Source organism: Oenanthe melanoleuca, chromosome 8, assembly GCF_029582105.1.
Source record: "Oenanthe melanoleuca isolate GR-GAL-2019-014 chromosome 8, OMel1.0, whole genome shotgun sequence".
Lineage (NCBI taxonomy): Eukaryota > Metazoa > Chordata > Aves > Passeriformes > Muscicapidae > Oenanthe > Oenanthe melanoleuca.
Genome location: NC_079342.1, coordinates 17,962,519 through 17,990,343, shown reverse-complemented (window position 1 = coordinate 17,990,343; position 27,825 = coordinate 17,962,519). Strand labels below are relative to the sequence as shown.

At 54.7% G+C, this 27,825-nt stretch overlaps 3 protein-coding genes across 4 annotated transcripts; 2 read left to right on the top strand and 1 right to left on the bottom strand.

The window, feature by feature from the left end:
* Nucleotides 1-1,356: 1,356 nt before the first annotated feature.
* On the bottom strand, nt 1,357-18,561 carry UROD (uroporphyrinogen decarboxylase). Of its 2 annotated transcripts, none has more exons than XM_056497119.1 (10): nt 18,289-18,561; nt 3,884-3,996; nt 3,725-3,804; nt 3,468-3,530; nt 3,172-3,369; nt 2,779-2,940; nt 2,357-2,494; nt 2,116-2,216; nt 1,795-1,861; nt 1,357-1,624 (listed from the first exon to the last, which is right to left on the bottom strand). In XM_056497119.1, the coding sequence occupies exons 1-10, from the start codon at nt 18,303-18,305 to the stop codon at nt 1,460-1,462; spliced, it is 1,104 nt and encodes a 367-aa protein (XP_056353094.1). In that variant the 5' UTR covers nt 18,306-18,561; the 3' UTR covers nt 1,357-1,459. The 2 variants fall into 2 exon arrangements, with proteins under 2 accessions (XP_056353094.1, XP_056353093.1); XM_056497118.1 differs by lacking the exon at nt 18,289-18,561 and adding an exon at nt 4,796-4,892.
* Nucleotides 4,975-14,770, top strand: HECTD3 (HECT domain E3 ubiquitin protein ligase 3). Its single transcript, XM_056497083.1, has 21 exons — nt 4,975-5,450; nt 5,519-5,679; nt 6,056-6,148; nt 6,339-6,474; nt 6,913-7,028; nt 7,294-7,407; nt 7,776-7,858; nt 8,236-8,401; nt 8,883-8,964; nt 9,831-10,013; nt 10,511-10,563; nt 10,853-10,917; nt 11,347-11,450; nt 11,771-11,890; nt 12,222-12,311; nt 12,650-12,856; nt 13,246-13,375; nt 13,772-13,846; nt 14,049-14,130; nt 14,247-14,318; nt 14,576-14,770. The coding sequence occupies exons 1-21, from the start codon at nt 5,124-5,126 to the stop codon at nt 14,658-14,660; spliced, it is 2,544 nt and encodes an 847-aa protein (XP_056353058.1). The 5' UTR covers nt 4,975-5,123; the 3' UTR covers nt 14,661-14,770.
* An 85-nt stretch (nt 18,562-18,646) lies between the features above and the next one.
* LOC130255970 (E3 ubiquitin-protein ligase HECTD3-like) lies at nt 18,647-27,621 on the top strand. The gene is made up of 21 exons (XM_056497084.1): nt 18,647-19,033; nt 19,115-19,275; nt 19,804-19,896; nt 20,321-20,456; nt 20,825-20,940; nt 21,205-21,318; nt 23,046-23,128; nt 23,364-23,529; nt 23,872-23,953; nt 24,194-24,376; nt 24,468-24,517; nt 24,638-24,702; nt 24,942-25,045; nt 25,298-25,417; nt 25,546-25,635; nt 25,727-25,933; nt 26,198-26,327; nt 26,715-26,789; nt 27,045-27,126; nt 27,212-27,283; nt 27,452-27,621. Exons 1-21 carry the CDS (start codon nt 18,716-18,718, stop codon nt 27,534-27,536), a joined length of 2,532 nt encoding a protein of 843 aa, XP_056353059.1. The 5' UTR covers nt 18,647-18,715; the 3' UTR covers nt 27,537-27,621.
* Nucleotides 27,622-27,825: the final 204 nt, after the last annotated feature.

Here is a 27,825-nt window from a genome sequence, read left to right as displayed (position 1 = left end):
GGTGCAGCCAACGCTCAGCCAGCCCTTCCCGGCTCGGCCTGCACTCAGGGCACGCTCCAGCCCCGGGCCAGTGGCTCCTGTTTTCGTTCCTTTGCCAGCAGGTTGGGAGGGCTGGGGGGGGCCAGGGCCGGTCTGGATGATGACTTGTAGTTAGAGAACGTGCGCTAGTTATCTGCTGTCTGGTTTCATTTTTTGGCAAGTGACTTGTGTCCGTGCTCTGGCCAGGAACCCAATTGTACTCGGTCTGTGTCGCCACTGAAATAGCAGTCTTCAAGCAGTCTGTTTCTCTCTTTTTTTCCTTCCCTTTTTTTTTTTTTCTTTTATTTTGCGTGCGTGCGTGTATGTGTGTGTGCGACCTCTTCATCTGATGTTTAATAATAAAAGGGATGAACGTTACTGCCTGTGTCTCTCCTGCCTTTCTCTGAAGTCAGGGGGGCTCACCACACTTGTGCAGAGCAGTGTTGCAGCACCCTGTGGTAGCCAGCTCCTGTGCTCCAAGGAGGGGAACAGAGAAGGGAAAAGGCACCCCCAGCTTCTCCTGGGTGCAATTCCCTGCTGTGTACAGTGTTAGCAGGTCCTTACCCATGTTGGAGACACTGCCCTATCCATGCCAGCTACAGCAGCATTTCTGCCCATGTCTTGATCCATCCTGCTGCCAACATGGACCACAGTGAGTGTGCTACAGTGTTGGATGGGGTGGCAAAGAGGGTTCCTGGGCTGATTTTTGCAGGGTTTGCTGAGCCTCAGGCAAGCTTGGCCCTGAGGATCAGAGGAGATGGGGAGGTGTGCATGGGGAATCACTCTAGGACCAGGGGGATGGTCCTAAAGAGGTTTTGGGAGCTGGAAGAGGGCCATGGTGCCCCTGCTGCCATCCTAGCCAGTGTGGTAGGGTGCTGGTGGTGGTGTGTCAGAGGTTCTCCTGCCACTTTCCCAACTGTCTCCCTGCTGGGTTTCCCAGCGCTTTGAGACTACCCTGGGTTGAGGACACATTGCCCATTCCAACCCAGTCTTGTCTCACAGGACTGTGAGACAGCTGATGCTGAGCTTCTGTCAGTGGCAGGCTGTGACCCTACCAGCCTCAGGCAGCCCACCTTCCCTAGCAGGGCTGAGTGCATCCGTCCTCAGGCTGTTGTGCCTTGGGCTCACATCCTCTGTTGCAAGTATGGACACTGCAGCCTGCCAGGGAGAGGCATCCTCCACAATTTGCTGCCATCCCCATTTCCCCATTTTGACCTGCAGGATGGAGATCTCGGACTTCCCCTCACCACACCTGCTTCTCTAGCAGCCTGCCATGACTTCCTATCTCCATCAGTGCCATCCAGTTCCCCATTCCCCCAGCCAGAGCCACACAGCTGCTGCAGAGAAGGTCCTGGTTTAATGCTGCAGCCCAGCCTGGAGTGAGCCCTGTGACAACAGGTGACTGTGCCTAAACCAGAGTCCTGTCCCCAAGACCCCAGGGTCAGCTGTGCTTGTTGATATGACGGGAATGAGCATGCACGGCTTCCACAAAGGCACCCACATGTTCAGGGTTCATGTCGGGGTAGATGCCGTGGCCCAGGTTGGCAATATAGCGTTGGGTCCCAAAACTCTCCAGCATCTTCTTCACCAGCTCGCCAATCTTCTCCTGTAGGTATGGTAGGAAACCATGTGTCACACCAATCCAGCCCAGGGTATTTCACCCCCAGCTAGCCTGGGGGACTGCTGGGACATGAGCCAATGCTGCAGGTGGGGAAGCTGAGGCAGAAGGCCTTTAACACAGGCTAGAACTAGCCCTTGTTGTTGACCACGGCTCACCTTGGGTGCATAGAGAGCACATGGATCCAGGTTCCCTTGCAGGCTGACATCTTTTCCTACCTGTGCACTGCAGTAGGGAGGAAGCAGGTGAGTTGCTGCACGTGGTACAGAGGTTGAGGGCAGCCAGGTGCCTGCAGCCCCCACCACAGGACACCCAGGATCCCTCAGTGCAACTTTTAGAAGATGTAGCATGGTGGCCCAACTATCCCCACCTTCGGAGCAGCAATGTCCAGGCCTGGGATGGCTCAGGGCAGAGGAGGTAGTCAGAGTACCCGATCTGGGATCCTGCCCAGACACCTGAGCCCTGCGTCAGACTCTTACCGAGCTTCCTGGGGCCGGATGGTCCAGTCGAGACCAACGACCTCGTAACCGGCGTGGGCCAGGTCGCGCAGGGCGTAGTGCGCATCCTTGGCAAAGATGATCTGGGGATGGGGGAGATGTGCAGCAACTGCTGTGAGTCAAACCCCTCTCCAGGCTGGACTGAGAGAAGCAGGTACCAGGGGATGCACTCCACTCCAGCAGCCCCCAGATGTCAGAGTCAATCCAGGCAGCCTTGACTCACCATGGGCACCACGGGCAGTGCCTCCTCCTTCAGCCTGCTCTTGACAGCCTGGGCAATGTCTCGGATGTAAGGCAGGGCAAAGTCCTGAAACAGCTGCGGGCCCAGGTGCCCTGCATGGGACTCAAACAGCTGGAGTGCCTGTCAGGGACACAGAATCTTTTAAGCTGGAAAAGACTTTTAAGATTATTGAGTCCGACCATTAACCCAGCACTGACAAATCCACCAGTAAAGCATGTCCCCAAGTACCCCACCAACTTGTCTATCAAATACCTCCAGGGATGGTGACTCAACCACCTTCCCATGGGACTGGGAGAGCAGTACCTCAATCCCTCCTCCTCCTTCCAGATGCTGGACCCTCTCTGCTCCCTGTCCCCAGTCCCTGCCTTCCTTCTTGGCCCTGTCCCCATTGCCCCAGGACACACCTGTGCTCCAGCAGCCACCTGTCCCACCAGGTAGTCAATGATGACGTTGGCCAGCAGCCGTAGCAGCCGGTGGCTTGCCTCAGGGTGACGGTAGAGCCAGCTCTTGGCCTTGGCCATTGTAGTGGAGCCACCACCTTCAATCATGTAGGACATGAGTGTCCACTGTGGGGAGGAGTGAAGAGAGTGATGGAGATGAAAGAAGACACAAAGTTTCAGTCGCAGTGCTGACGGTAGGACCTGTGAGTCTCCCAGCGCCTGGGGCACAGTAGGTCCTGCACTGAATGCCCCTCCTTACATACCTTAGCACCTACAGCTGGGAGTGCCATAACTGCTGTCACCCCAAGAGAGCAGAGCTGCCCATCAGGGAAACCCAGATGGAGCCACATCACTTACTGGTGCTCCCGAGAAGCCAATGAGGGGCACCTTGCCCTCCAGGCTGTGTCGTGTCAGCGTGATGGCCTGGAAGACATAACCCAGCTCTGCGGTGACATCCACCTTCTGTCGCAGTTTCAGCAGATCCTCCACTTCCTTCAGAGGCTCTGTGAACACGGGTCCTTTGCCAGAGACCATAACAACCTCCATGCCCAGCGCCTGGGGACAGGGGAGAACGGAAAAGCAGGAATGGGGTAGCCCTGAACTCTGCCCTGTTATCAGCTGCTGTTCCACATCGCATTGGCCATGGCTCTCACCTGGGGCACCACCAAGATGTCAGAGAAGATGATGGCAGCATCCAGGGGGAATCGTCTTAGTGGCTGCACAGAGAAAGAGGCAATGTTAGTGAGTGCAACTCCCTTTCCATGGAGGACCTGGTCAAGCACATAAGGGAGTGGAGTCCCCAAGACCTGCACAATTTACTGAGATTATCCAGGATGGCTAGAACCAAGGTTTCTCCCCATCCCCATCTGAGCAGGGAGAGGGGACACACAGACCCCTGAGTGATGCTCACCTGCAGTGTCAGCTCACAGCACAGTTTGGGGCTCCGGCAAGTGGCAAAGAAATCCTGTGACCCCCGTATCTCGTGAAACTCTACAAGGAACCACCACAAATGTTACCAGGTTGCTTGCTGAGGCCGCCTTGCTACACCTTGCACGCTTCCACCGCTCACCTGGCAGGAACCGCCCCGCCTGCCGCATACACCACACCGGGGTGTACTCTGTCTCCTCCCCGCGCGCCGCCCGCAGGAACGTGTCGTTCTTCAGCTTGGGGAAGCCTTTGGGGCTGCGGAGCAAAGAGCAGGTATAGGCTGTCACCCGCGAAGGGTCTGGGCGTCCTGCCACGCCCCCACGACGGGGCAGAAGGTGCCAGAGTAAGCAGCTCCTTCCCATCCCTGACCACAGAAGAGGCTTGCGCCCAGCTGTGACAAATGTGATAAATTCTCCTCACCACAGCCCAGGGCTTCTTCCTGCTGAGGACAGCGGGCCCCCCGGAGGAGAGGCTATGCGCTGCCCAGGGCCCGCGAGATTAAGTTATCGGGGCCACCATTTGCTCCTGCCTGGAGAGATTTGGTTCGAGAGGGGCGCGGGGCAGGCAGTTCTGCATTCCCCCCGGTCTGTGCCAGGCCACGCATCCCCAGCCTTCCCGCTGTGGGGCTGCTGGAGTTCGGCCTGCACCGGGGAGAGGGACCCCGGCAACTCCGGGGCCTTTGGGAACAAAGTCCCCAAAAACTCCGTTTGGGACCAGTGACTTAACTACCACACTCTTGGCCCAGCTGATCCTTCCCAGTTCAGGATCACCTCCCTCCCTCCCTCCCTGTCCAGAGCCTCTCCAGTGACCCACTACTGGACTCTTGTGCCAGCACCATAATCCCAGAGCCACGGTAGTGCCTCGGCGGTGTCCCCAGAACCACACCAGTGTCCGCAGTACAGGATCTCAGCACGAATGCGCTATGCCCAGTGCTCCCACAGTGCCAGATCGCCCTTCCCACAGCCACACCAGTATTGTCCCGTGCAGGCACCACAACATGGCCCCGTTACCACACCAGGAAGGGACGCAGGCCTGCCCGGTCCCGGTTACTCACATGAGCCGCTCGCCACCCGCCATCCTCCTGCGCCGCTCCCCGGCCTCTCGGTTGCCTCCCGACGCGGCGCGGTCCGCCCCGTCCCGCCTCCGTCCCGCCCCGCCGGCGCCGCCATCTCGCTCTAGTCCCGCCTCTCCTCACGCCGCCCCCATGCCCGACCTCCCGCCCCTCCGTACGCTGCCATCTTGCCCCCTCCTTGCTCCTCTGTACGTGGCACGGGCGCCGCCATCTTGCTCTACGTCCGCCCCGCCGGGCGCCGCCATCTTGCCTGTCGGCGGGCGTGGTTCGCCGTAAACCGGAGCGGCGCGGAGTCGGTGTGCGGAGCGCGATGAGGACGGACGGGGAGGCACCGCACCAAATCCTGGGCCGGCTGCGGTTCCTGCTGCAGTGCAGCGAGTGCTTCCGCCGCGCCCAGGCGCTGCCCCCCGCGCTCTGCTACGTGCCGCGGGAGGTGCAGTACAAGATCTGCAAGGACCCCGCGGCCGCCGCGGCCGCCGCCGCCCGCAGCCTGCTCAGCGTGTGGGACAGCCCGGGGCCGGCGCGGGGCGGCAAGCGGGCGGCGCGGGCCACCATCGAGGTGCGGAAGGGCGGCTGCCTGCGCGCCACCGGCGAGGAGTACTGCAACGGCGCCGGGCTCTGGGTCAAGCTCAGCAAGGTAACGCGGGTGCGGCGGCCCGCGATGGGCCCGGCCCGGCCTCGCTTGACCGCCGGCTGTTCCCACAGGAGCAGCTGGAGGAGTACCGGAGCGGCTGCGATCTCGAGGAGGGCTGGGTGCTGGTGTGCAAGAATGCCGACGGCGGGGACCGGCTGGTGCCCGTGGAGTCCACGGAGCGGATCCAGCGGCAGCAGCAGCTGTTCGGCGTGGATTACAAACCCGTCATCAGGTTCGGGGCCGCCGCGGTGTCCTGGGAGCGCGAGGGTGCTCATCTCTGTGCGGGCTCGGGATGCTGCCCCACGGCCCCTCCTGCCTTGGGCTGGGGAACCCCCGACCTGCTTTGACAGGTTTCATGGAAGTGAGGCAAGAGGGATGCCGGGTGTGGAGTGAACTGGCTTTGGCTCGGGCACTGTGCTTGTCACATGCCAAGTGGGGTGTGGAAGGAGTAGACATGGTTGGAAAGGAAAGGGCAGCAGATGATGCTGGAGGTGATGGAGGATGGAGCACAGTGGGGCTTTAAACCCAAATTTTCCCCTTACAGCTACTTCTTGATCACCAACTTCTTGTTCCTCGTAGGATGTTCTTACTCCTCTGTGTTGTTTCAGATGGGAGCAGGTGGTGGATCTAACATACTCCCTGCGCCTCGGAGCAAAGCCCAGGCCCATGGAGCAGGATGAAGCTGCAGTAGAGAAGCTTCGGTATGAACTGTTTCCTGGCTTCTGCTATTATGGGGGACAAGCTCCTGTCTCTTGTGACTGCCCAGACAGCGATATCCTACAGACCTGGGGGAGAGGGGGCAAGACAAGCAGGATGTGGACCTTCCTTTTTTGACCTATTATCCAGGCTGCCTCTTGCTTTCCAGACCCAGTAATCCCTTTTCCCTGCTAGGTTTGTGCCCCCAACATGGACTTACGAATGTGATGAAGACCTGGTGCATTTCCTGTATGACCACATCGGGAAGGAGGACGAGAACTTGGGCAACGTTAAGCAGTACGTGGACAGCATCGATGTCTCGTCCTACACGGTGGGTTAAGGGACGAGGCTACATCAGCCCCGCTGTGCTGTGGGGCTGGGGAGCATGGACAGTGTTTGCTGTGCTGCTCTGGCCTGGCCTTGACTCTGTTTGAGGATGTGGTAGAAAAGCCTAGGGAGTGTCATGCAGCATGTTGTGTAATGTAGCTCCTGGAGGGACAGTGGTTTGAGATGCCAGTGGTAATATTAGCTGCAAAGCTGATTTTAGGGAGGGTTTGATACACTGTGCTGTGCATGACCCCAGAGCACCTTGGAGGGTCAATCCCAGTGTCCTATGTGCTCTGCACTCCCAGTGTCTACGCACAACCCAGCAAAAGGAACAGGCCAATGTGATGCTCTCTGACACTAAGATTCATTATGAAAGTAACCACTAAAGAGAAGTTAATCCTACACCCATCTGATCTTCTTTCGTTCACTTGCCTTCTTCCAGGAGGACTTCAATGTGTCATGCCTGACCGACAGCCATGCTGACACATACTGGGAGAGTGATGGGTCCCAGGGCCAGCACTGGGTGCGGCTCAACATGAAGAAAGGCACCATTGTCAAGTGAGTCATCTCTGCTCTACGTAGTGGCTAGTGACTGGGGCAAGCTTTGCCACTCCCTCTCTGCCTGAGTGTCATGACCCAAATTTGCCCATGATCCCTGCCCCTCAGCCTTTCCTCTGGCTCTGGGCTTGAAGGGGTTTTAGCATTGTCACAGGTACCTGGAAATCCCAGCTTGGTAGCAACATGACCAAGTGATGAGAGGGAGTAGCAATAGGTGTTCAAATGCAATGTTGCCTTCTCCTTAATGTCCTGCTTCCCTTTGCAGGAAGCTGCTGCTGACAGTGGATACCACTGATGAGAACTTCATGCCGAAGCGGGTCGCTGTGTATGGGGGCGAGGGGGACAATCTGAAGAAACTGAATGATGTCGGCATTGATGAGTGAGTGGGTGGAGGTGCACAGGGTATCATAGCTCTTGCAGGGACCCAAGGTGCTGAACACTGGCTTAAGCAGTCGTGCAGCACCAGCCAGGCTCTCTGGGATGGGGGTTCACTCCGCCTACAATAGCACGGTATGGTCATCAGGGCTCTCCTCATCCGATTGTGGGACACATCAGGATCATGGTACCCAGACCTGAGTCACCAGCAGGTTCAGGCATTCAGCTGTATTGTAAGCAAGAACTGAGTTCTTGCCATAGGCTCCCATTTCAAAAGATGCAAACCATCTTCCCTTACAAGTGTCTTGACTGGATTTTGGCAGGATGGGTGAGGGAACAGCTCTTCAGTCCTCATCTGTGCTGTGTTTGCAGGAGCTATATTGGGGATGTGTGCATCCTTGAGGACATGACAACACACCTGCCTGTTATCGAGATCCGGATTGTGGAGTGCAGAGGTAGGGCTGGCTGTTGTGGCCACATCCATAATGCACCTGTAAAATACTGTACATTAAGAGTTTGTTCTGTGACTGTACTTCTTCCTGTGGGTGTTTTAGATAAGATTCAAAAGAACCATGGGAAACTCCTGGGAGATCTGAAGTTTTGCAAGTTCTCACCTTTCATCCTATACTTCTTTGCCTTCAATTATTTAATTCTTTTTCTCCTGTAAATGCCCTGCTTCTTCTTCACAGAGGTATTTGAGACTCTCAGTGCCCAGCCCCAGAGCTGGTGGAGCTGGTACATTCCTACTGTTTTTGCTTATAGACCTCCTACATGTTATTTAAGGTTTGCTTTCTTGTAATTTTGGCATATCATCCATGGTTTTCCTTGGCAGATGATGGGATTGATGTTCGTATCCGAGGCATCAAAATCAAGTCCTCCCGACAGAGGGACTTGGGGCTCAGTGCTGACATGTTCCAGTTGCCCAATTTGGTGCGTTACCCCCGCCTAGAAGGGACTGACCCTGACCTGCTGTACCGACGGGCCGTGCTCATTCAAAGGTACTGTGTGGAGAGGAGCAGACAGGTGCCATTGCCTGCAGGATTGATGCCATGTCCAGCATGTGCATGGCTGGAAGCTGTAAAACTGTCACAATGCTCTTGAGACAGATGTCCTGGACACTGGAGAAAATAGCAATTATTTGGGAACAACATGGGCTCTCTGGAGTGGCTCTCTTATGCTTTCAGAGATGTTGTGTAACTCAAGTTTACTGTGTTTTGTGTGTCACAAGCACAGCATACCTGTGCAGTGTCAGGGGCAGTCAGGGGCAGGTATATGCAGAGTCGCTTGTAAGGGATGTAAAATCCCTGCAGTGCCTGAGGAGTGGGAATTTAATACCAAAGGCTCCATGATGTAAAAAACTATGCTGGGTTTGGTTTGGATCAGTTATTTTTCTGCTTGTGTTCGGGATGTGTGGTCTGGAATAGACTTGTGCAGATCCCCATCACTCCTTGTTGCAATACCTTCTTCTTTGGGATTTAGGTTCATCAAGCTCCTGGACAGTGTCCTGCATCACTTGGTGCCAGCCTGGGACCACACTGTTGGCACATTCAGCAAACTCAAGGTGAGCAGTTGGCTCTGTGTGCTGTGGCAAGGGAGGCAGCCAGGGTTTGTTGCTTTAAAGCAGCTGGAGGGAAATACCTTTCTGAGCTCAGGTCACTAACACTGTGAAAGGTGATATTGTTTATTTTCCTGCTAAACTGCTGATGTAGGAGCATGTAGCTTGGGCTAACAAGTAGGCTCAAACCAGAACAGTTCACCCTTAAATGGACTTGGATCAGCACTGGGCATGCAAGCTGGATGCACATCCCCTCCAAAATCTCAGCCCAGGACGCTTTGTTCCTGTGCTTCCTGACAGCAGCTTTGAGCTGGCTTGTCCAAACATCAAGGCTTTTACCAGTAACATTTTTCCTGGCTTTAACAAGCTTTTTCTTTTCATCTTTTGCATAGTGCTGAGTTCATCCCTCCAGTTGTCTGTTTCCCTTATATCCTCTCCAAGAATACACATGCTGGACATAACGAGGGTAGCCTCATTCTTTGTGTTTCCAGGCCTAGTGTCAAAAAGCACTTTGGGTCCCGTGTGCTAGGTCAACATGGGACCGAAAGCATTTCAGGATTCTTCTTTGTTTAGAGGAGCTGGCTTTGATTACAACTAAAAGGGATAGTAATACCAGTATTCTTGTGAGAGTGAGAGTAGAGGAGAGTCTAAGCAACACTGGAGTGTGAGCATCTGATGACAGCTGATGGATTGAGGGCTGGGCTTGTTATCTCCCTTAAGCCAGAATGCAGAATCTTTCAGAGGCAGAGGGAGAGCAAATACTGTCAATGAGAATCGGTCTGTGTGGGAAGGCCCTGGGAAAGGGAGAAACCTGGAGGTGCGATGGCTTCAGCAGGAAGTAGGTGACATGTTTTGTGCATCCCTGTTCGCAGCACATCAAGCAGTTCTTGCTGCTGTCCAAGAAGCGCACAGCTCTCATTACGCAGTGTCTGAAGGACTCAGAGACCAGCAAGCCCAACTTCATGCCAAGGCTCTACATTAACCGGCGCCTGGCCATGGAGCACCGGGACAACCCTGCCCTGGACCCCAGCTGCAAGAACGCTGTCTTCACCCAGGTACTGTCCCTCCTGCTGCTCTGGGGAGAATAGGGCATCCCAAAATCAAAATTACCTGCATTAAAATGGGTGGAAGGGACAGCTTGGAGCTGGAGATAGAACAAGCCTTCAAGGCCTCTTCTTATGACTCACAGGCTCTATAATTACATGTGCTGATGGTCCCATATCCAGGAATAACATCTAGGAGGCATTTGGGATCTCTTGAGTTGAAATCCATACTCTATCCTGGATGCTGTCTGTGGCATGTTGTTAATGGAGAGTGTTACAATCCTCTTGCACTAAAAAGGCAGCAAAGAATTCTTGTGTGACAACAATCAAGTAGCTGCATACAGTTCTGTGTTGTGGTTTTAGAGCAATGCTGATCTTCCTGTGTGTGTTCTCTCCCTACCTCCAGTAGATCTGCTGTGAGACTTGATGTGTTTGATGTACACGTCTTAATGTGGCACCAGTTCCCCTGGAGCAGGGATGCCAACCTTGATTGTCTCTGCTTGTTGCAGGTATATGAAGGCCTGAAACCTTCAGACAAGTTTGAAAAGCCTCTAGATTATAGGTAAGCAGTGTCTCAGGGAGGGAAGGCACCATGCAGTGCTGGGAGCTGTGTCCTGTCACAGCAGGGTGTTTGGGAAACCCATGTCCTGTACTCTAGCATGGGTTTGCTAGGACAGGAGCCAGCTCAGCCAAGAGCCTGTTCCCCGAGGTGTCACCTCCCTACTGAGGATGCAGCTGTCTCTGGAGATTGAGATCTTGTCCTGTCCTAAACTCACACTGCCCCACCCTTGTCCCATGATGTCCCTGCTGTGCCTGTCCCAGCATCTCAGGGGATGCCTGGTTCTCCACAGGTGGCCGTTGCGTTACGACCAGTGGTGGGAGTGCAAATTTATCGCAGAGGGCATCATCGACCAAGGTAGGGGCTACAGGAGGCCATAGCTCCTCTGGAGCAGTCAGGGCTTGATGAGTTGATTGTTGCTGTAGTTGCTTTTGTTTTGGTCCCAGTGTTAACTCCCATGGAGGAGAGAGGGAAGGTAGGTTGCCTTGTCCTGCCATCCCTGCCTATGTCTCAGATAAAGAGTATTGTTTACTGGGAGGGGGATCAAACTTCCATTAGTAATTAAGAGCAGCTTTACCAGTGCCAGTGATCCTTCTGGCTGTTCTCCGCAGGCCTGGCAGGGATGTTATTTCTCTTGTCTTACGTTCTCCAGTGCCTTAAGGCTCTAACAGGAGCCTTCTGCTCAACCCAGGGCCAAGTTGGACCAGAAATCCTCATCTTTGCTCCATAACCCTGAGGATCACATGGGGAGTTCATATCACTAAAAATGCCCTTTTGGGGTTGCAGGTGGTGGTTTTCGGGACAGCCTAGCAGACATGTCAGAGGAGCTGTGCCCCAGCTCAGCAGACACCCCTGTGCCTCTGCCCTTCTTCGTGCGCACATCCAACCAGGTGCTGTGCATTGGGATGTTTGGGGCAAACCTTTCCATGCTTGGCAATGCAGCGCTGTCCCTGTCCCCTTGCATGCCAGGGACATACCTCCTTTAAACTTCTCTTTGTAAGGGGTTGGGTAGTTTGCTTTGCAGCTTTTCATTTTAGAATATGCTGACAAGTGCTGGATGCCGGTCCTTCACTGGGAATATTGCCAGCGGGGGTGGGGAATTTAGCCCACTTCTGCTGTGACAGGTGCCCAGAGGCATGGCAGGAGTAGACTGTGGTGTTTCATGCTGTGCTGAAGTGATGACTTGAAGTTCTGCCTCTCACTCCTACAGGGTAATGGCACTGGAGAAGCCAGGGACATGTATGTCCCCAACCCCTCCTGTAAAGACTTCCCAAAGTATGAGTGGATTGGGCAGATCATGGGAGCAGCTCTGAGAGGCAAGGAGTTTCTGGTAAGTTTTCAACCCCATCCCTCTGAAAAGATTTGCTGTAAAGGGAGTTGATAGCCCTCTCCTGCAGCCTAAGAGGAGCATGGAAAGGCTGTGTGGTCACACACTAGGAGAAGAGGTGTTTGGGGCCAAGCAGATGGGAAAACTCACAGCCTGAGTTTTGGGGGATGCTGCTGAGAGCCTGCGAGATAGTTTGGTCTCTACTCAGCTACTGAGTAGATCTGTGCATGTAGAGGGGGAAATAGGGAAGCCTCTTCATGTCTGAATTGTTGAGTCCTATCTCCAACTTTGGGGAGGTCTCATTTTGACACAGATTTAATAAAATCTTCTGCAGGTCCTGGCTCTTCCTGGCTTTGTATGGAAACAATTAACAGGGGAAGAGGTCAGCTGGAGCAAAGACTTCCCTGCTGTGGATTCCGTGTTGGTGAGTTGTGCCTATCCTGTTCCTTGTGGCACTCAGCAAGGCGCTGATTTCCTGATGTCCCTGTCCTCATGTACTTGCTTCCACCTATGATATGTCAAGTAAACATAACAAAGGGCAACTTTGAGCTATGAGGATGCACCAAATGCTGTTATAGAGTTGCAGCCATGCCGACTGCTGCTTCCAGCATGCAATGGCCCAAGGTCTGCTAAACAGCTTTAGGGCAGCATATCCCACCTTGTGTCACTCTCACTTGTCTGGGAAGAGAGAAGGTGAGGACTTGGGCACATCGCTGCTCTCTGGCAATCTCTCTAATGTGCACTTACTTGATGCCTGGACAGGTGAAGCTTCTGGAGGTGATGGAAGTCATGGATAAAGACACCTTTGAGTTCAAGTTTGGGAATGAGCTGACCTACACAACAGTGCTGAGTGACCAGCGCATGGTGGAGCTGATCCCCAATGGCAGCAACACCGCTGTGCGCTACGAGGACCGCAGGGAGTTCATCCGCCTGGTGCAAAAGGCTCGGCTGGAGGAGAGCAAGGAGCAGGTGACACTGTCCCACCCTGTGGGTGCTCTTTGGCTCCCAGAGACCTGCCCCCAGCCTGTTTCTGGTAGAATGCACCGTGGTTAGTGTCCCTGTGCTCATTAGGGCAATGGTATCCAACCCTTTTGGTGGTGTCCTGGAGCCTATGGAGTTGTTGAGAAGCAGAGTGGCTTCTAGTAGCATGGGTGATGGGGATTTTTATTCACAGCTGTGACACAGGCTTTCTGAATGAGCAGGGATGCATCTCTCTGGGATTGTGTCCCATTTCTTTGGGTTCCTTGGAGTATGTGCTGAGCAGTCACATGTCCTCAATCCAGTGGAGTCCCTAGGCTCAACCATGAATCAGGGGAATGGGCAAGATATGCAGACTACCTGCCTTGTCTCCTTTTCAGATCATGGCCATGCAGGCTGGGCTACTGAAGGTGGTTCCTCAAGCTGTTCTTGACCTCCTTACATGGCAGGAACTGGAAAAAAAAGTCTGTGGGGACCCTGAAATCACAGTTGATGCCCTGAAGAGGCTCAGTAAGTGAAGGGCTTTGCTGAAAACTCTCTTCCTGAAAACAAGACTGTCTTTTGTCTATGCTGGCACAAGAAGTATGGGAGGCCAGTATTAGCCTTTCTTATGGTGAGAATATGGTCCTGTGTACTTCTTGATTTTTAGCTGGGTGCTGATGGGGACAGGAATATCCTTTGATTCCATCCTGGGCCTCATAGTAGAGGCTGGGGCATCCCTAGGCTGCCAGTATCTGAGCCCTTGTGGAGCTGAGGTGTGGATCTGGCTGTGCTTCCTCAGAGGGGCCTGATTATATATGTCCCTAGCACCTTGGGTCTATGTGGTCACACCCTGCAGGCACCCAGTGCCAAAGAGGGAGGAGCTCAGATCTTTATTAAACTCCTTTTCTGTATCCTTTCTGACAGCCCGGTTTGAGGACTTTGAGCCACAGGATACCCGTGTTCAGTACTTCTGGGAAGCACTCAATAACTTCACCAATGGTGAGCCATTTCCTCTGTCCATGCATATCTTGTGCCATGACAGTTCCTGCCTGCTGGCGGGGAGCTGGGAGCAAAACCACTCAAGGAAAGGGAGCAGCTAGGCTGGAGGGACTGCTCCTTACTGCTGGGGATACCTGGAAGCAGCTGTACTGCATCTCACATCTCTCTGGGGTTTGCTGATGTCTTTGCTTTTCCTTCACAGAGGATCGCAGCCGCTTCCTTAGATTTGTCACTGGCAGAAGTCGCCTTCCAGCACGGATCTACATCTATCCAGACAAGATGGGGTAAGTCCATTCTTCTGTCGACTGCAAGGCAGACAGATCCTACACCAAAGGGTTGGGTTGTCTGGACTCCTTGCCTTGCTGGCCTGCTGGTTCTAACCAGTTTGTTACCTCCTCAGCTCAGAGACAACAGATGCTTTACCAGAGTCATCCACCTGCTCCAGCACTCTCTTCTTGCCCAACTATGCCACGTAAGTTTTGGTGCTTCCCTGTGTCTGGGGTACTGTGTGTGGGCTCTGTTCTTAACCTTGGTGCTGTCCCATTGGGTCCCATCACTTTGCTACACCTATATCCCCTGCTTGTCCCACGTGGCTGCTGAGTTTCTGTCTGTGAGCCCCCAGTGAAACTTATCATCCATATCAGAAAACATATTGTTCTCTCAACTGGCAAATGCAGCAATGGCAGTTCCTCCTTACTTTTATTTTTTTTTCCTTTCTGCTATCCCTAGAGCCAAGGTATGTGAAGAGAAGTTGCGCTATGCTGCCTATAACTGCGTGGCCATTGACACAGATATGAGTCCGTGGGAAGAGTGATGTTGCAGCCTGACCAAGCAGCATGGACAATTGTTCAAGAAAACCATGCAGTGGGAAGCATTCCCTTGTCCCCACGGGATGTTTATATATAATAAATATATAGGTGTGAAGCCTGGCTCCCAGGAGTGAACATTAAGGGTTGGGTCTTCAGCAGGGTGGGAGCTAGCTTGGATTGTAAATGTGATCGCAATGATGGAACCCTGGCTGAGCCGTCATGCATCAGAAAGGTTTAATAGGCTTTTGTACTGAGTTTCTTCTCAACATCTTCTTGTAGCTCCACCATGCTCACTCCTTCCAGGCTGTGCTTTGCTTAAACAAAAGTGGGGAAAGGAGACAAAGCTGCACAGCAGCTTACAGCACAGGACAGAGAGCTGCTGCTGAGACTATCGGTTGGCCAAGATGCTCAGTGTGTCCTGACTACATTCTGTTGCCTTGTTCCTGCTCTCACATGAGGTCAATGGAAATTAGATAATTCATCTAGTATTAAGGAGAATGGGGCAGGCTGGTGGCAGGTGCTGCAGGGGTGCCTTTGGCCACCAGGTGTCATAACAGACCTGTACAGCAGGACTGTGAGTGCTTCCAAAGTGACTTTTACATCACACAAAATCTGAGTTCCTGTCATTCCTGGCACCTATTGTACAGCAGCGACTGCTGGGGAAGCTGCTCCCTCACAGTGGGTGGGAACTGTCTGCTTCCCTTTTGTTCTTTTAGTTCTGCATTCAGCACGCTGATGGCCTGGCAGCTGTTCTCCCAGGCTCTTTGAGCCTCAGTTTACCCCTGAATGCCAGTATTGCAATTAAACTATTCCAGTTCTCATGGAGATCTGCCATCATGGCCAAGTCCATCTTCCATACTGCAGAGGTTAAAGCAGTAGCAGGCATGGCAGTGCCAGGCTCTGCTCCCCCCCTCTCATCCATGGGGGAGGACATGGAGGTTTCAGGTGATTAGGAAAAGCATTTGCCCTAGGGCAGTGTAGAAACTGGGTAACAAGAGTTTGAGCTCCTTGAGCAGATGGACACATGCTCTGTGAATGAGTTGTGGGCAATGAAACCTTTACAGCTTCCTGGAAATATTTGTGGATCTTCCCAGCTCTCGGCAGGGATAGTCATTGCCTAGCACTGGTAGCTACTAGATGTTAGTCTACATTTTACATCACAAAAAATCTGAGTTCCTGTCATTCCTGGCACCTCTTGTACAGCAGTGACTGCTGGGGCTACCACCCCAGCTCCATCTTCAGCCTGTGTGGTCTGTTGGACCTCCACTGCTGTGAGTCACAGAGTCATTGAGGCTGCCCTGGAGCGGGGCTGATGCTGTGAGTTAAGATTTATCCTGCTTTAATGTTTCATGGCTTTTTCTCTGTTGAAGCAGTCTGTAATCCAGAAATCACTTCCAGTTGTAAACAAAGTCCTTCACAAGTTTCTTGTGAAACATGTATTCCCAGACCTGCAGAGGAGGGCTTTTGCTAAAAGGGATGTAGGACCAGGAAGGAGCATGTGCTGCCATCTCCTGCATCTTGGTGAGTGGAGAGAGCACAAGGTGAATGGGGAAGCTGTTTATGCAAGCCTTGCCTGCAGCAGAGCCTTCCATGCTCAGTTGGGTGGGTGTGAAGTCCTGTCTGCTGGAGGAGGTCTTTTGTAAATCCTAGAGTTGTCTCAGAATTGACCTGTGTGGCTATGTGGCTGATTTCAATCACCAGTGTGGAGGGGAACAGGAGCAGGGCCAGCTCGATACTTTTCCGTGTTGGTGGCTGAGTCACTTCCTAGTCTGTTTCAAATGGGCATGAGTCAGCTGGTGAAAGGATTTTGATCTGCTGGCTTGCCTTCAGTCAGGAGCATTGAAGAAGCAAGTTGGGATTTGAAATGAGCCATCTGAAAAGGAACTGACATTGGGATGGAATTGATACTGCTTTTTCCAACCTTGCCCTCTTTATCAGAGATCAGCAGCAGGCCACATTATTTACTGAGCAGAGTTAGAAGCAGCAATAAAATAGACTCCTCTCTTTATTGCTGGGCAGGAGTTGGTTGGTAAGTAGTTCAGGGTGGGATGGATAATATGGCCCTAGTCTTTGGTGGAGGATGAGCAGCAAATTGTGGAAAAGGTCAGCCTGGCTCAACTCTGGCCAACCTCAAGGGCCCAAAATAGGTATTATGTCAGTGCTGGGTCATGTTTCTTCTCTGATCTCTAAAGGTGTGGGTAGGAACTGTCTCCTATCATGTTTGACAAGGCACAAATCAAGTGCCCCTGCCCTGGAGTCCTGCTGCATGTGGTCTGGGGTGAGAATGTCCTCCTGAGCATCAGGAACCAGAAGCTGCGTGCCCTGCCCCAACAACCAAACCAGTGGAGATGGATTTTCAAGCCAGTGCCATCCTAAGGAAGGTGCTGGTGTCTGTGCTGCTGAGGAGCATCTCTGTGTGCCAGAGCTGCAGCTCTACAGGGTAGATAGGGGTGAGCTGGGGGAGGGACTGATGTCATCATAGCTCCATGAACCACTTGCTCTCTCCTGCCTTCAACTTGCTGGATTGTCATAGAATAGTTTCAGGTGATTAATAACGCTCATGTAGTCTAGCTGTTCTTGTTATGCTACTAATACCCTGGAGTATGACAAACTCTTAGTTGTTTGACAGGTTCTGTCTGTCCCTACCTCATGTAGGATCTAAAATAAAATTAATTAACTAACTGCTCCTGGGCTTCCTAAAGATTTCTCTGGTCTGGCTGGGGCTCCTGTGTCTTTTTGTTTGGTTAAACAGTGGATGTTACACTTGGGGACATGGTTTAGTGATAAACATGGCAGTGCTGGGTTTACACTTGGACTCTATGAAAAGACCTGTCTTTTCTAGCCTAAATGATTCTGTCATTCTAAACAGCAGTGAAGACTGGTGTCATGAGAGGCAGCTGGAGGTAAAGCAGAAGTTGGCCCTGCCATGACTTGCACACAAAGTAGTGTCACAGAGGTGACTCAAGAGTATTAACTAGCTCAATCCTTTGCAGCAGCTCTGCAAACCAGTGGTACAGGGTGACATGGCTGCAGAGGGAGGGCCCAGGACCTTCCTGGCTGTGGTTACTGCAGATAAGAGCAAGGCCATAGTCTGCATTTCTTCTGCACTGTGGTTCATGGCAAGGCAGGTGGCCATTGTGGGGCACAATCACACCTGTTCAATAGATAACACTGCAGGGATGAACAGCTGCTGGATCTCTGCACTGTGCCTTTGCAGGCAGGGATGGAACTGGACTCTGACCTGCCAGGAAAGCAGGCAGGCACCAGGGGAGTGTGGGGACCTTTGAGCTCTGCCAGCCTGCTTCATGATCCCTCAACTCAGCCCTTTGTGCTCAACCTGAAGAAATTAAGGTAGTATGGGGTGGAGCTGAATTGCTCTCTGCCACCGCCTTGCTGTGGTATGTAACAAGCAGATGTGACATGGGGTGACACACTGCCAGTGTTCCAGACAGGGTTGGGTGCTGCTGGGTGTCATGCCCTCACTCCTGCTGCCTGGGATAAAGCTGTTCTGGGCAGGGAAGCCTCTCCTCGTCCCCAGCAAGTGCTTGGAGCATCTCCACCTGCTGCAGGCCTGCCCAGGGCAGGGATACAACAGCCAGAAGCTGCCTCTCTTATACCAGAATTCCCACTCACCTCATTTCCCTGTCCATGCTGGAGCTGTAGCCCAGTGCCCTGACGCCACAGAATTCCCTCTCACTTTGCAGGAATGCAGGCAATGACAGAGATGTTGGAGGCCGGGAGGGAGCGGAGTCCTAAGCCACAGGGCAAGGCGATGCCTGCGACCGGGTCAGCTCCTGCCGGATACTGAAGCGGGCTAACAGAGTCACATCTTGGCAAAGCGGGCCCGGAGCTGGAGAGCGCCAGCTGTCCGAGAGCGCTGAAGAAGCGGCGGGGCGTGCCCGGGGCACGGGCGGAGCGGCGCTTGCCCGCGAGGAGGCGGCAGCCGGGAAGCCAGGGCTGCCCGGGGCGGGGCGGGGCGGGGCACGGCGGGCACTCCGGGGCGGCACGGCCGGGACACCGGGGGCGCAGAGCAGCGGCCGGAGCCGGTGTCCCGAGCGCGATGGGGGCGGGCGGGGAGGCACCGCACCAGATCCTGGGCCGGCTGCGGTTCCTGCTGCAGTGCAGCGAGTGCTTCCGCCGCGCCCAGGCGCTGCCCCCCGCGCTCTGCTACGTGCCGCGGGAGGTGCAGTACAAGATCTGCAAGGACCCCGCGGCCGCCGCCGCCCGCAGCCTGCTCAGCGTGTGGGACAGCCCGGGGCCGGCGCGGGGCGGCAAGCGGGCGGCGCGGGCCACCATCGAGGTGCGGAAGGGCGGCTGCCTGCGCGCCACCGGCGAGGAGTACTGCAACGGCGCCGGGCTCTGGGTCAAGCTCAGCAAGGTAACGCGGGTGCGGCGGCACCGGGAACCGCCCGGGCACGCCGAGTCCCGACGGCGGTGACAGGACGCGCTGTGCCTTCAGGAGCAGCTGGAGGAGTACACAGACACCCGTGGCCTGGAGGAGGGCTGGGTGCTGGCGCAGAGGTTCGGAGAGAGAGGAGATAAATTAGTCCCGGTTGACTCCGTGCAGAGGATCCAGTGTCAGCACCAGACTCTGGGGGTTGATTATAGACCTGCTGTCAGGTATGGCCCCGGGCAGGAGCTGGGCTCTGGGCGCTGGAGGCGCGTGTGACCGGTCCCACAGAGCGCATGCAACCCATCCATCCCAAATCCCTTGGGCACGCCCGGCACAGTCCACTCACTTCCTCCAGCGCAGGTGGGACACATCCTGCACAGTCTGCCGGTGGGCAGGTGGGTGCTCCCTCGTAGACTCCTGTTAGCTTGTGGCAGCGCCTGCACAGAATAAAGATGATGCCGGGGGCGTTCTGAGTCATTTGGATTTGGGCTGAGCAATGTCACAGAGGTAGTGCAGCGATCAGAGAGCTCAAATTTTATTTTCATGATGGAAGGTCAGCTGCAAAGCGGGATTCCCCTGTTCTGTCCCAGCCTGTGCTCGGGTGCAGGGACATTCATCCTTCCCACAGCTGTTCCTGGATGTCACCTCCAGTGCCCCACTACTGCTGACTACACTTCAGGCTAAAGCAGTAATGGACACACTGAGCACTGACACATCTTTTCCATTGTGTGACTCCTCCGCCCCTGCTGCTGCAGCTGGGAACAAGTGGTGGACCTGACGTACTCCATGCGCCTTGGAGAGATGCCCAGGCTTCTAGAGCAGGATGAGGCCGCGGTGCAGAAGTTTCGGTATGAATGCATCTCCCAGAGCAGGAGTGCAGCATCCTGAGGGGCTGCTGGCCAGGGCCTGCACATGCCTGCAGAGCCAAGACTGGCTTCAGGGTCTGGTGGGGGGAGGATGAGTGCCATGAGGAGTCTTTTCCATTGATACCTCAGCACTGCTCAAACGAAGATGGCCTTTGCTCCACAGACCATTGGAGTGACTGTGTATTGCAATTCACACTGGGCTGGAGTGGCCATAAATACCTGGTGTGCTGATGATGAGATAGAGCCGTGCCATCTGTCTGCTGCAGGGACAGTGGCCTGGCACCATGCCAATTTGGTGGCCGTGAGACTGCAACCAGTCTCAGCTGAGGCTCCTGCACACTGCTGGTGGGCAGGTTTGGGGCACAGCGTGGTCTCCTCGTCCTGTTAACACAGAGACTCCCTGCAGGTTCGTGCCCCCAGGCTGGACCTATGAACACGACGTGGAGCTGGGGCGCTTCCTGTACGATCACAGCGAGAAGAGGCTGCAGCGCGTGGACTGCACCAAGGAACACATCAACAGCATCGAGGTCTCCTCACACACGGTGCGTAGTGGGGCTCCTCTGCAACCTAAAATCAGCATAAGATGTGTGACCATCACCACAGATGTGGGGAGGGAATGGCCAGCTGTGGCTGTTCCATCTCTGAGGGGCAGGGGATGGTGGTGGGGGGGTTTTGCTGCTCTAGCAAAGCTGTTGGGAGTTGGAAGCAAAACTCCATTGTGTTTCTGGGGCACTAGGGGTCCACAGCCACGCCCAGTTTGCTATGTCAGGGAGCCACCATCCACCCACAGCCTGACAAACCAAGGGGCTGGCCTGTTTCTGACCTCCTTTGTACTCACAAAACACATCTCAGAGGAGGCCGTGGTGTGTCCAAGGATGCTCACCTCCCTCTGCTCACTGCTCTCTTGCAGGAGGAGTGTGTTGCAGCCCATCTGACAGACAACCTGACATACACCTTCTGGGAGAGCAGCGGGCCCCCGGGGCAGCACTGGGTGCGGCTCAACATGAAGAAAGGCACCATTGTCAAGTGAGACCTCGGGGTGCTCCCTCCATGCCAACAGCTGTGCCAGGGAAGGGCAGGGTGTGGGGCAAAGCACCATCTTCCTCTTCAACCCAGCTTTCCCCCAGCTGCAGCTGGGGGTGTGGGGTTGAGGTGTGGGAGAATTGCTGCCAAAGGCACCCCAGGAAGACACAGCTTTGCCCCAGGCCTGGGACAGCTCTGGAGGCATCTCTGGCCCCATGCAGCTCATGAGGGGAGGACTATGCTGTTCCTTGCTCTTCTCATCCCCAGGAGACTGTGGCTGATGCTGGATGGGCAGTGCAACTCCTATGTACCCAGGCGAGTGGCTGTGTATGGGGGAACACTAAGCAGGCTGCAGCACCTGAGAACAGTCCTCATTAATGAGTGAGTAATGAGAGAGGAGCAGCCTGTGCCCAGCTTGTGCCAAGCTCCTGAGTTATCTCTGCACCCTGAGCACGTGTTAAGGATGGGGCTGGGGTTTGTTCTGGGTGACTTGCCAGTGGCAGTGGCTCTCCAAGGGTCGGAACTTCCTGGGTGTAGGCTACATCTGTACATCTGGTGTGGTGGTCCCTTGCTTCCATGTGCCAGTCAAGTGCCTTAATCTCTTCTCCTGCTTCTCACCCATGCTGCAGCAGCTGGTCTGCAGTGTGCTTTCTTCTGCCTGGTGACTTTGGTGGTTTTTCTGCCTCTTCCTCCTCACTTCTGGGAACACACACCATTGCTGTCACCTTCCTGAGCACTTCTGCCATGCTGTAGCCAAGAAGTCCTGGGGTGTTTCACCTCTATCTTCACCCTGGCTTTGAACACCCTTCTCAAGGCAGCTAGGGGCTTATACAGGAGTGCAAAGGTGTCCTTCACCTTCCCCCAAAATGTGCCTGGTTGATGTTTTCTGGCTGACCAGTGAAATCTGTCTCTGAAGAAGCACCCATGAGACTGCAGAGGTGTCCTTTGCAGTGGCAGGAGACAGCTCCTCACTGTGCATGAATACTTGTAGTAGTTTTTCCCCATGGGCTCACAGGACTTTGATGGGACTTTGACAAAGGCGCTGCAAATACACTTAGTAAATTGCTCATTGTGGGAGTCCAATGTGTTCCCCTGGCTTCCCTGGAGGCCTTGAGACCCCCCTGGCAAGGCCCTCAAAGACCCTGGAATGGGACCCCAAAGTCTCTGGGGCTGGATTTGTGTCCCTGGAAAAAATCTACCAATATTGAGGGAAGAAATACAAAGCACCAAAATAAGTAAAGTTTAAATTAGATTGTTAGAATGTAGAAAAGGTAGATTTTTAGGAATGTTTATATTAGAGGGCTTTAGCTAACATGGAGGATTTGGGGCGTGGTATGCCTTCTTCCTCCTTCTTCATGTCATCCATGTTGGATGGCATGCTGGGACTCTCAGATTGGATGGGGACAAAGCTGGACAATGTTTTAAGATTGTAGTGTATTGGAAAATAATTGTAAATAGTAAGTACGTAGTTTAGAGTATAAAAGATAAGACCTGCCTCTGCCAGGCAGATTCCACCCTGGATGTGTGGCTGAACAGATCACTGTTAGCTGGACAAAGAACTTTTGAGATAAGAAACAATAAACAACCTTGAAACCTCTGAGAGCAGCCTCCTCCAGTCTCTCCTCGGCGGTCATCAGAAAAACCCGAATCCCAGACTACCTTTATATCCTCCTGAGGTGATCTCAAGTCTAAGGAGACACCACAGGCTGCGACATTCATTTACACAGATCACTGCTTCTTTCAAAAACACACCACCCTTGCATGACCAACTCCGCTTGAAGGATGGTTCTGCCCTTGTAGATGTCCTGGGAACCCCCAAGAACAGTGACATGCTCTCAGTCATCTTGTCTTTTTGTACTGCTTTGAATTTGTGCTCTTTTCTGGCTTTTTGGATGCAGCTTCCACCTTCTCCAGAACGTCTCTGTGCCTCTGACAGCCTCTTCTCTCTGCTTGGGCACCTCCTGCCACAGCCCTGGTGAGGTGGGGGGGCTTTTGCATGGGTAGAAGCACATCCTTGGCTGGGGGGCCAGGGTGGCCTGTGCCTTGCTGGCCACCTCACAGGTGTCTGTGCCTCATGGCTCTGCCATCTCCCTCCGTGCTGTGTGCAGGAACAGCTACCAGAATGTCTGCATCCTCCGGGACATGAAAACCCACATGCCGGTGCTGGAGATCCGCTTCCTGGAGTGCCGGGGTGAGCCTGTGCATCCAGACTGTGGCTGCTAGCCCAGCCTGGCCCTAAACCCGCTAGTTCTGGCACCTGTGGCTCTTTCTACCGCACTGGCTGCTTTTTGGGATCCACTGGTGGGAAGGTTAAGGAATGAGCTTCATATGAGATGCTGCAGGAGCTGGGGGCACCTCACCCCTGGTTGCAGCATCTGAGCCATGCTGGCTGCAGCACACACAGCATCACTATTTTTTCTTGGCAGACCAAGGGTACAATGTCCGTCTGCAGGGCATTAAGATCATGTCCTTCTGGGAGTGGGACCTGATCCTGAACGCTGACATGTTCCAGCCAGCCCGGCTGGTTCGCTACCCTCTGCTGGAAGGGGTGGATGCTGACGTGCTGTACCGGCGAGCTGTGCTCATTCAGAGGTACGGCACTGGGCTGCCACAATTTCTACAGTGATCTCAGTCTCAAAAATCATCATGCCCTGACCTGCAGGGGCTGGGGTCAGTACTGGCCCCACAGAGACCCTCTGCATTGATTCAGCTGCAGTGCAGCAGCATGGGCTGGCCTGCCCTTGTTTGCAGCATTTTCTTGGGGGAAATGAAACAAAGTGCTTGGCCAGAGGGTGCTAGGTGGGTCCTCCCCTTGTGTCTGGTGTCCCTCCATGGGCTGGAAGGGACCCATGTGCAGGGAGCACAGTGCCTAGGGATTGTGGTGAAATGCTGCTCTCCTACAGCCTCACACTCCTGCTTCTCTCCTGTCTCCAGGTTTGTCCAGCTCCTGGAAGGTGTCCTGTGTTACCTGATTCCCCTCTCTGAGGACAGCATCGGCACTTTCAATGCACTCAGGGTGAGCATGTGCCAGGCTTCCCTGGGATGGTGCCAGCAGGGGCATCTCCTCACAGGTTCAGGTTTTCTGGGAGCTGTAGTGTTTCCTCCTTGATCCAATGGGCTGAGAGCTGCCATGTTTGGCATTGCCTGGGAGATGCAGGAGCATCCCCTGTGACACCAGGGCTGACTTAGGAAGAGGAAAAGACAGCAGGTGGTGGCAGGATCAGACCTCTAACCATCCCTGCTTGTCTCTTGTTAGAGCATGAAGCCATTCCTGCTGCTGTCCAAGCAGAGTGAAGCCCTCATTGCCCACTGTCTGCAGTCCTCAGAGAGCTCTGCTCCTCACACCCTGCCAAAGCTCTACATCAACCGGCTCCTGGCCCGGGAGCACCGTGCCAACCCCGCGCTGGACCCCAGCTGTAGGAACGCCGTCTTCACCCAGGTACAGCAGCACCATGCCCTGTGCCAGGTACCTGTCACTGCAGCAGGTATCTTTTCCCATCTCATCCCCTTTCTGCTCTACTACTCTGCAGTTGTATGATGGCCTCAGATCTTCCAAGAACAATCAGCCCCTGGACTACAGGTAGGTCTTCAGTGTCATATTTGTGGGGTGTCACTTCCCCAGAGCAGGGTGCAAGGGGATTCCAGGTGCTGCTGGTATGCTCGGAGGAAGGATGTGCATGGGGCTGTTGCTTTCCCACAGGTGGCCCCTCACCTACACCCAGTGGTGGGAGTGCGATTTCATCACTGAGGGGATCATTGACAATGGTGAGAGGTCTCCCCTGGTGTCTCCTGTGTTGGGGTGCAGCTCAGTGGGTGCCCACGCTGTCCCAGCTGCTCTAGGAGAGGCAGCCCTGCTCTGCAAACATGAGATCATCCCTGTATCTCTCCTACCCCACCAGTGCTGCTGCTGCTGCCCCAGGGAGGGGGGCAGCTTGGCCAGATCCTGTGGCTCAGTGTCTGGCTCTGGTGTGTCAGGCACTAACCATCCTCTGCCCCTCCTGCAGGTGGTGGCTTTCGGGACAGCCTGTCAGATGTGTCAGAGGAACTGTGTCCCAGCTCCAGCGATGTCCCAGTGCCCCTGCCATTCTTTGTGCGCACCTCCAATCAGGTTTGGCATCCCACTGTCTGCTTGTCCAGGCCAGGGGAGTCAGTCAGCAGAGCCTGGGGTGTTAGCCCTATCTTAATGCTTGCAGGGCTATTGGCTGGGGGAGCTGTGCTTGTACCTGAGTGATGGAGATCTCCTGGAGGGATGTAAAGGGCTAGAGATGCAGGTGGAGAGGTGATTGTGGGGGAGGCTGCAGGAGAGACTGTGCTGTGCTGGGCTTGTCAGATCTCTGTGTCCTAAGTGTCTCTCCCACAGGCTAACAGCAGCAGTGACACCAGGGACATGTATGTGCCCAACCCCTCCTGCAAGGACTTCCCCAAGTATGAGTGGATCGGGCAGCTGATGGGAGCAGCCCTGAGGAGCAAGGAGTTTCTGGTGAGCACAGCAGAGCCTTTCTGGCCAGTGAGGGGGCTTGGCAGGGGCCACCCTGTCTTGGGCAAAGGGGCTGCCCTTGGGTGAAGGAGAGGCAGGGGTAGAATGCTTGTGTCCACTCTTTTTGGCAGATCCTGTCTTTGCCAGCGCTGGTGTGGAAGCAGCTGGCAGGGGAGGAGGTCAGCTGGAGCAAGGACTTTGCCACTGTGGACGCAGAGCTGGTGAGCAGGACTGGGTGCTGGCAGGGCAGTGCTGCTGCTCTCATGGCTGCTCTGGCTCCACTGTGGTGGCTATTGTCCATCTGGATTGTAGGTGAAGCTGCTGGAGGTGCTGGAGAAGGTGGACAAGGAAGGCTTTGAGTTCATGTTTGGCAGAGAGTTGACCTACACAACAGTGCTGAGTGACCAGCGCATGGTGGAGCTGATCCCCAATGGCAGCAACACCGCTGTGCGCTACGAGGACCGCAGGGAGTTCATCCGCCTGGTGCAAAAGGCTCGGCTGGAGGAGAGCAAGGAGCAGGTGACACTGTCCCCCAGGGCTGACAGGGCTGAAAGGGGGCCCTGCTCCTGTGGCAAAACATCCTGGTACTTGTGGGACTGGTGGTTGCCAAAATGTGTCCCCCAGCTGCAGCTGGATGGTTTCTTTGTGCATCCCATGCCCAGTATGTCCATGTGCCCTGAGGATCCCTTTTGGGGTCCTGTGGTCACTGTCCCCAGAGACCTAGGTGGATGCCCAGGGCTCAGACCCACTGTGGTAACATGGAGCCCATCCTGTGTCCCACAGATTGCAGCTATACGTGCTGGGCTGCTCCATGTGGTGCCCCAGCCTGTGCTGGACCTGCTTACCTGGCAGCAGATGGAGAAGAGGATCTGTGGGGACCCGGAGATCACAGTGGCTGAGCTACAGAAGTTCAGTAAGTCACAGGGCCAGCCCAGAGCTGCTCCCTGCCCTTGTAAAGGGCAGGGGATCCCCTTGATAATGCTTGTCCTGCACATGCATTCTGGTCATGAGGTGCCTGAGAGCCTGGGGGAGGATAAGCCAGAGGGTCCTTGATGCTTCAGGTTTAGCAGCAAACCCCACTGGACCCCACTCTAGTCCATCTGGTCCTTAGCTGCTATGGGCAGAGGCGAGTGGCCACTCTGCAGGCTAGGATCTGTTTCTCCACCCACCATGACACAAGGTGCTGAGTCCCCTCAGGGGTGCCAGGGGCTCTCATGGGCTCACCAAGGAGCAGAGGGTCTCCTCCCTTCCTTTGCTTTGCTGGGAATTTCTATTTAAGCCATTGCACTTTCTATCACAGTCAAGTTTGATGACTTCACCACTGATGATACTCGTATCCAGTATTTCTTGGAGGCACTCAACAACTTTACCAGCGGTGAGTGACCCCAAGCCTTTCCCTGCTCTTCATGTGCAGTGGGACGGGCCAGAGTATGGGGTATCCACTGCCCTGTGCCCCAGGGGTGCTCACCAGGTGCTTCCCTGGGAACTGGCTGAGGTCATCCCACCTTGCCCTTCCTGGGATTCTAAGAGCATCCCTTAGCTTTGCCCCATGCTCCTGGGGTGATTCTGCAAGGCAGATCTTGCTGTGACAGTCCTGTCCCTGAGACCTGCGCTCTGTCTTTCCCCTCAGAGGATCTCAGCCGTTTCCTTAAGTTTGTCACTGGTCGGAGTCGCCTCCCGGTTGAGATCCACGTCTACCCGGAAAGGTCAAAGTGAGTCCATCCTGCCTGTGCTGGGGTCCCCACATGATGTGAGGTCCCTGAGCAGTGCTGGGGTCTGACTCTCCTTTCTCTCAAGCTTGGATGCGTTGGACCTGATGCCACAGGCCTGCACATGCTCCTGCACCTTCTTCTTGCCCAACTATTCCTCGTGAGTTGAGCTGGGGATAGGGATGCTCCCCTTTCCCTGGAGCTGATGTTGGGGTTCCCATCAAGACTCCCCAGGCCTTCCCTTGGGGAATGTGCAGGCAGGTGTGGGGAGGGAAGCCTGAGGTTTTCTGTGCCCATCATGGCTGTGACCTCGTGTTCCCCCTGCCAGGGCCAAGGTCTGCGAGGAGCTGCTGCGCTACGCTGTGTACAACTGCATGTCCATCGACACTGACAAGAACCCCTGGGATGAGTGAGACCCCCATGTGCCCCACGCCATGGGAGCCTTGGGAACACTGGATTCAATAAAAGTGCAGGGCCAGATCCTGCTATGCTGCCCCAGGTTCTGTTTTTGCCTGTGTTTCTCTAGGGCTGGACTGGAGTGTGTGGCAACTGGAAGGGGCGGCATGGCACTGGGTGTTGTGCCTGCACTGGGTCGTGTGGGGTGGAGAGAGAGGCATGCAGGTGCTGTGAGTCCTGTCCCTTCTCTGGACATGGTGTGGGAAGCACACTGCGAAATGCCCCCCAGTGCCCCCCCCACAGAGC

What these genes read in the sequence shown, in the direction of transcription:
- UROD (XM_056497118.1), bottom strand. Translation starts at nt 4,818, where the DNA reads ATGGCGGGTGGCGAGCGGCTCAT. An exon ending in GCGGGTGGCGAGCGGCTCAT is followed by an intron (nt 3,997 to 4,795) that starts GTGAGTAACCGG and finishes TTTGCTCCGCAG; the next exon opens with CCCCAAAGGCTTCCCCAAGC. An exon ending in GTGCTCTCTATGCACCCAAG is followed by an intron (nt 1,625 to 1,794) that starts GTGAGCCGTGGT and finishes CCATACCTACAG; the next exon opens with GAGAAGATTGGCGAGCTGGT.
- HECTD3 (XM_056497083.1), top strand. Translation starts at nt 5,124, where the DNA reads ATGAGGACGGACGGGGAGGCACCGCACCAAATCCTGGGCCGGCTGCGG. An exon ending in AAGAAAGGCACCATTGTCAA is followed by an intron (nt 7,029 to 7,293) that starts GTGAGTCATCTC and finishes TTCCCTTTGCAG; the next exon opens with GAAGCTGCTGCTGACAGTGG. An exon ending in TTCTTGCCCAACTATGCCAC is followed by an intron (nt 14,319 to 14,575) that starts GTAAGTTTTGGT and finishes TGCTATCCCTAG; the next exon opens with AGCCAAGGTATGTGAAGAGA.
- LOC130255970 (XM_056497084.1), top strand. Translation starts at nt 18,716, where the DNA reads ATGGGGGCGGGCGGGGAGGCACCGCACCAGATCCTGGGCCGGCTGCGG. An exon ending in TTGTGCGCACCTCCAATCAG is followed by an intron (nt 25,046 to 25,297) that starts GTTTGGCATCCC and finishes TCTCTCCCACAG; the next exon opens with GCTAACAGCAGCAGTGACAC. An exon ending in TGGAGGAGAGCAAGGAGCAG is followed by an intron (nt 25,934 to 26,197) that starts GTGACACTGTCC and finishes TGTGTCCCACAG; the next exon opens with ATTGCAGCTATACGTGCTGG.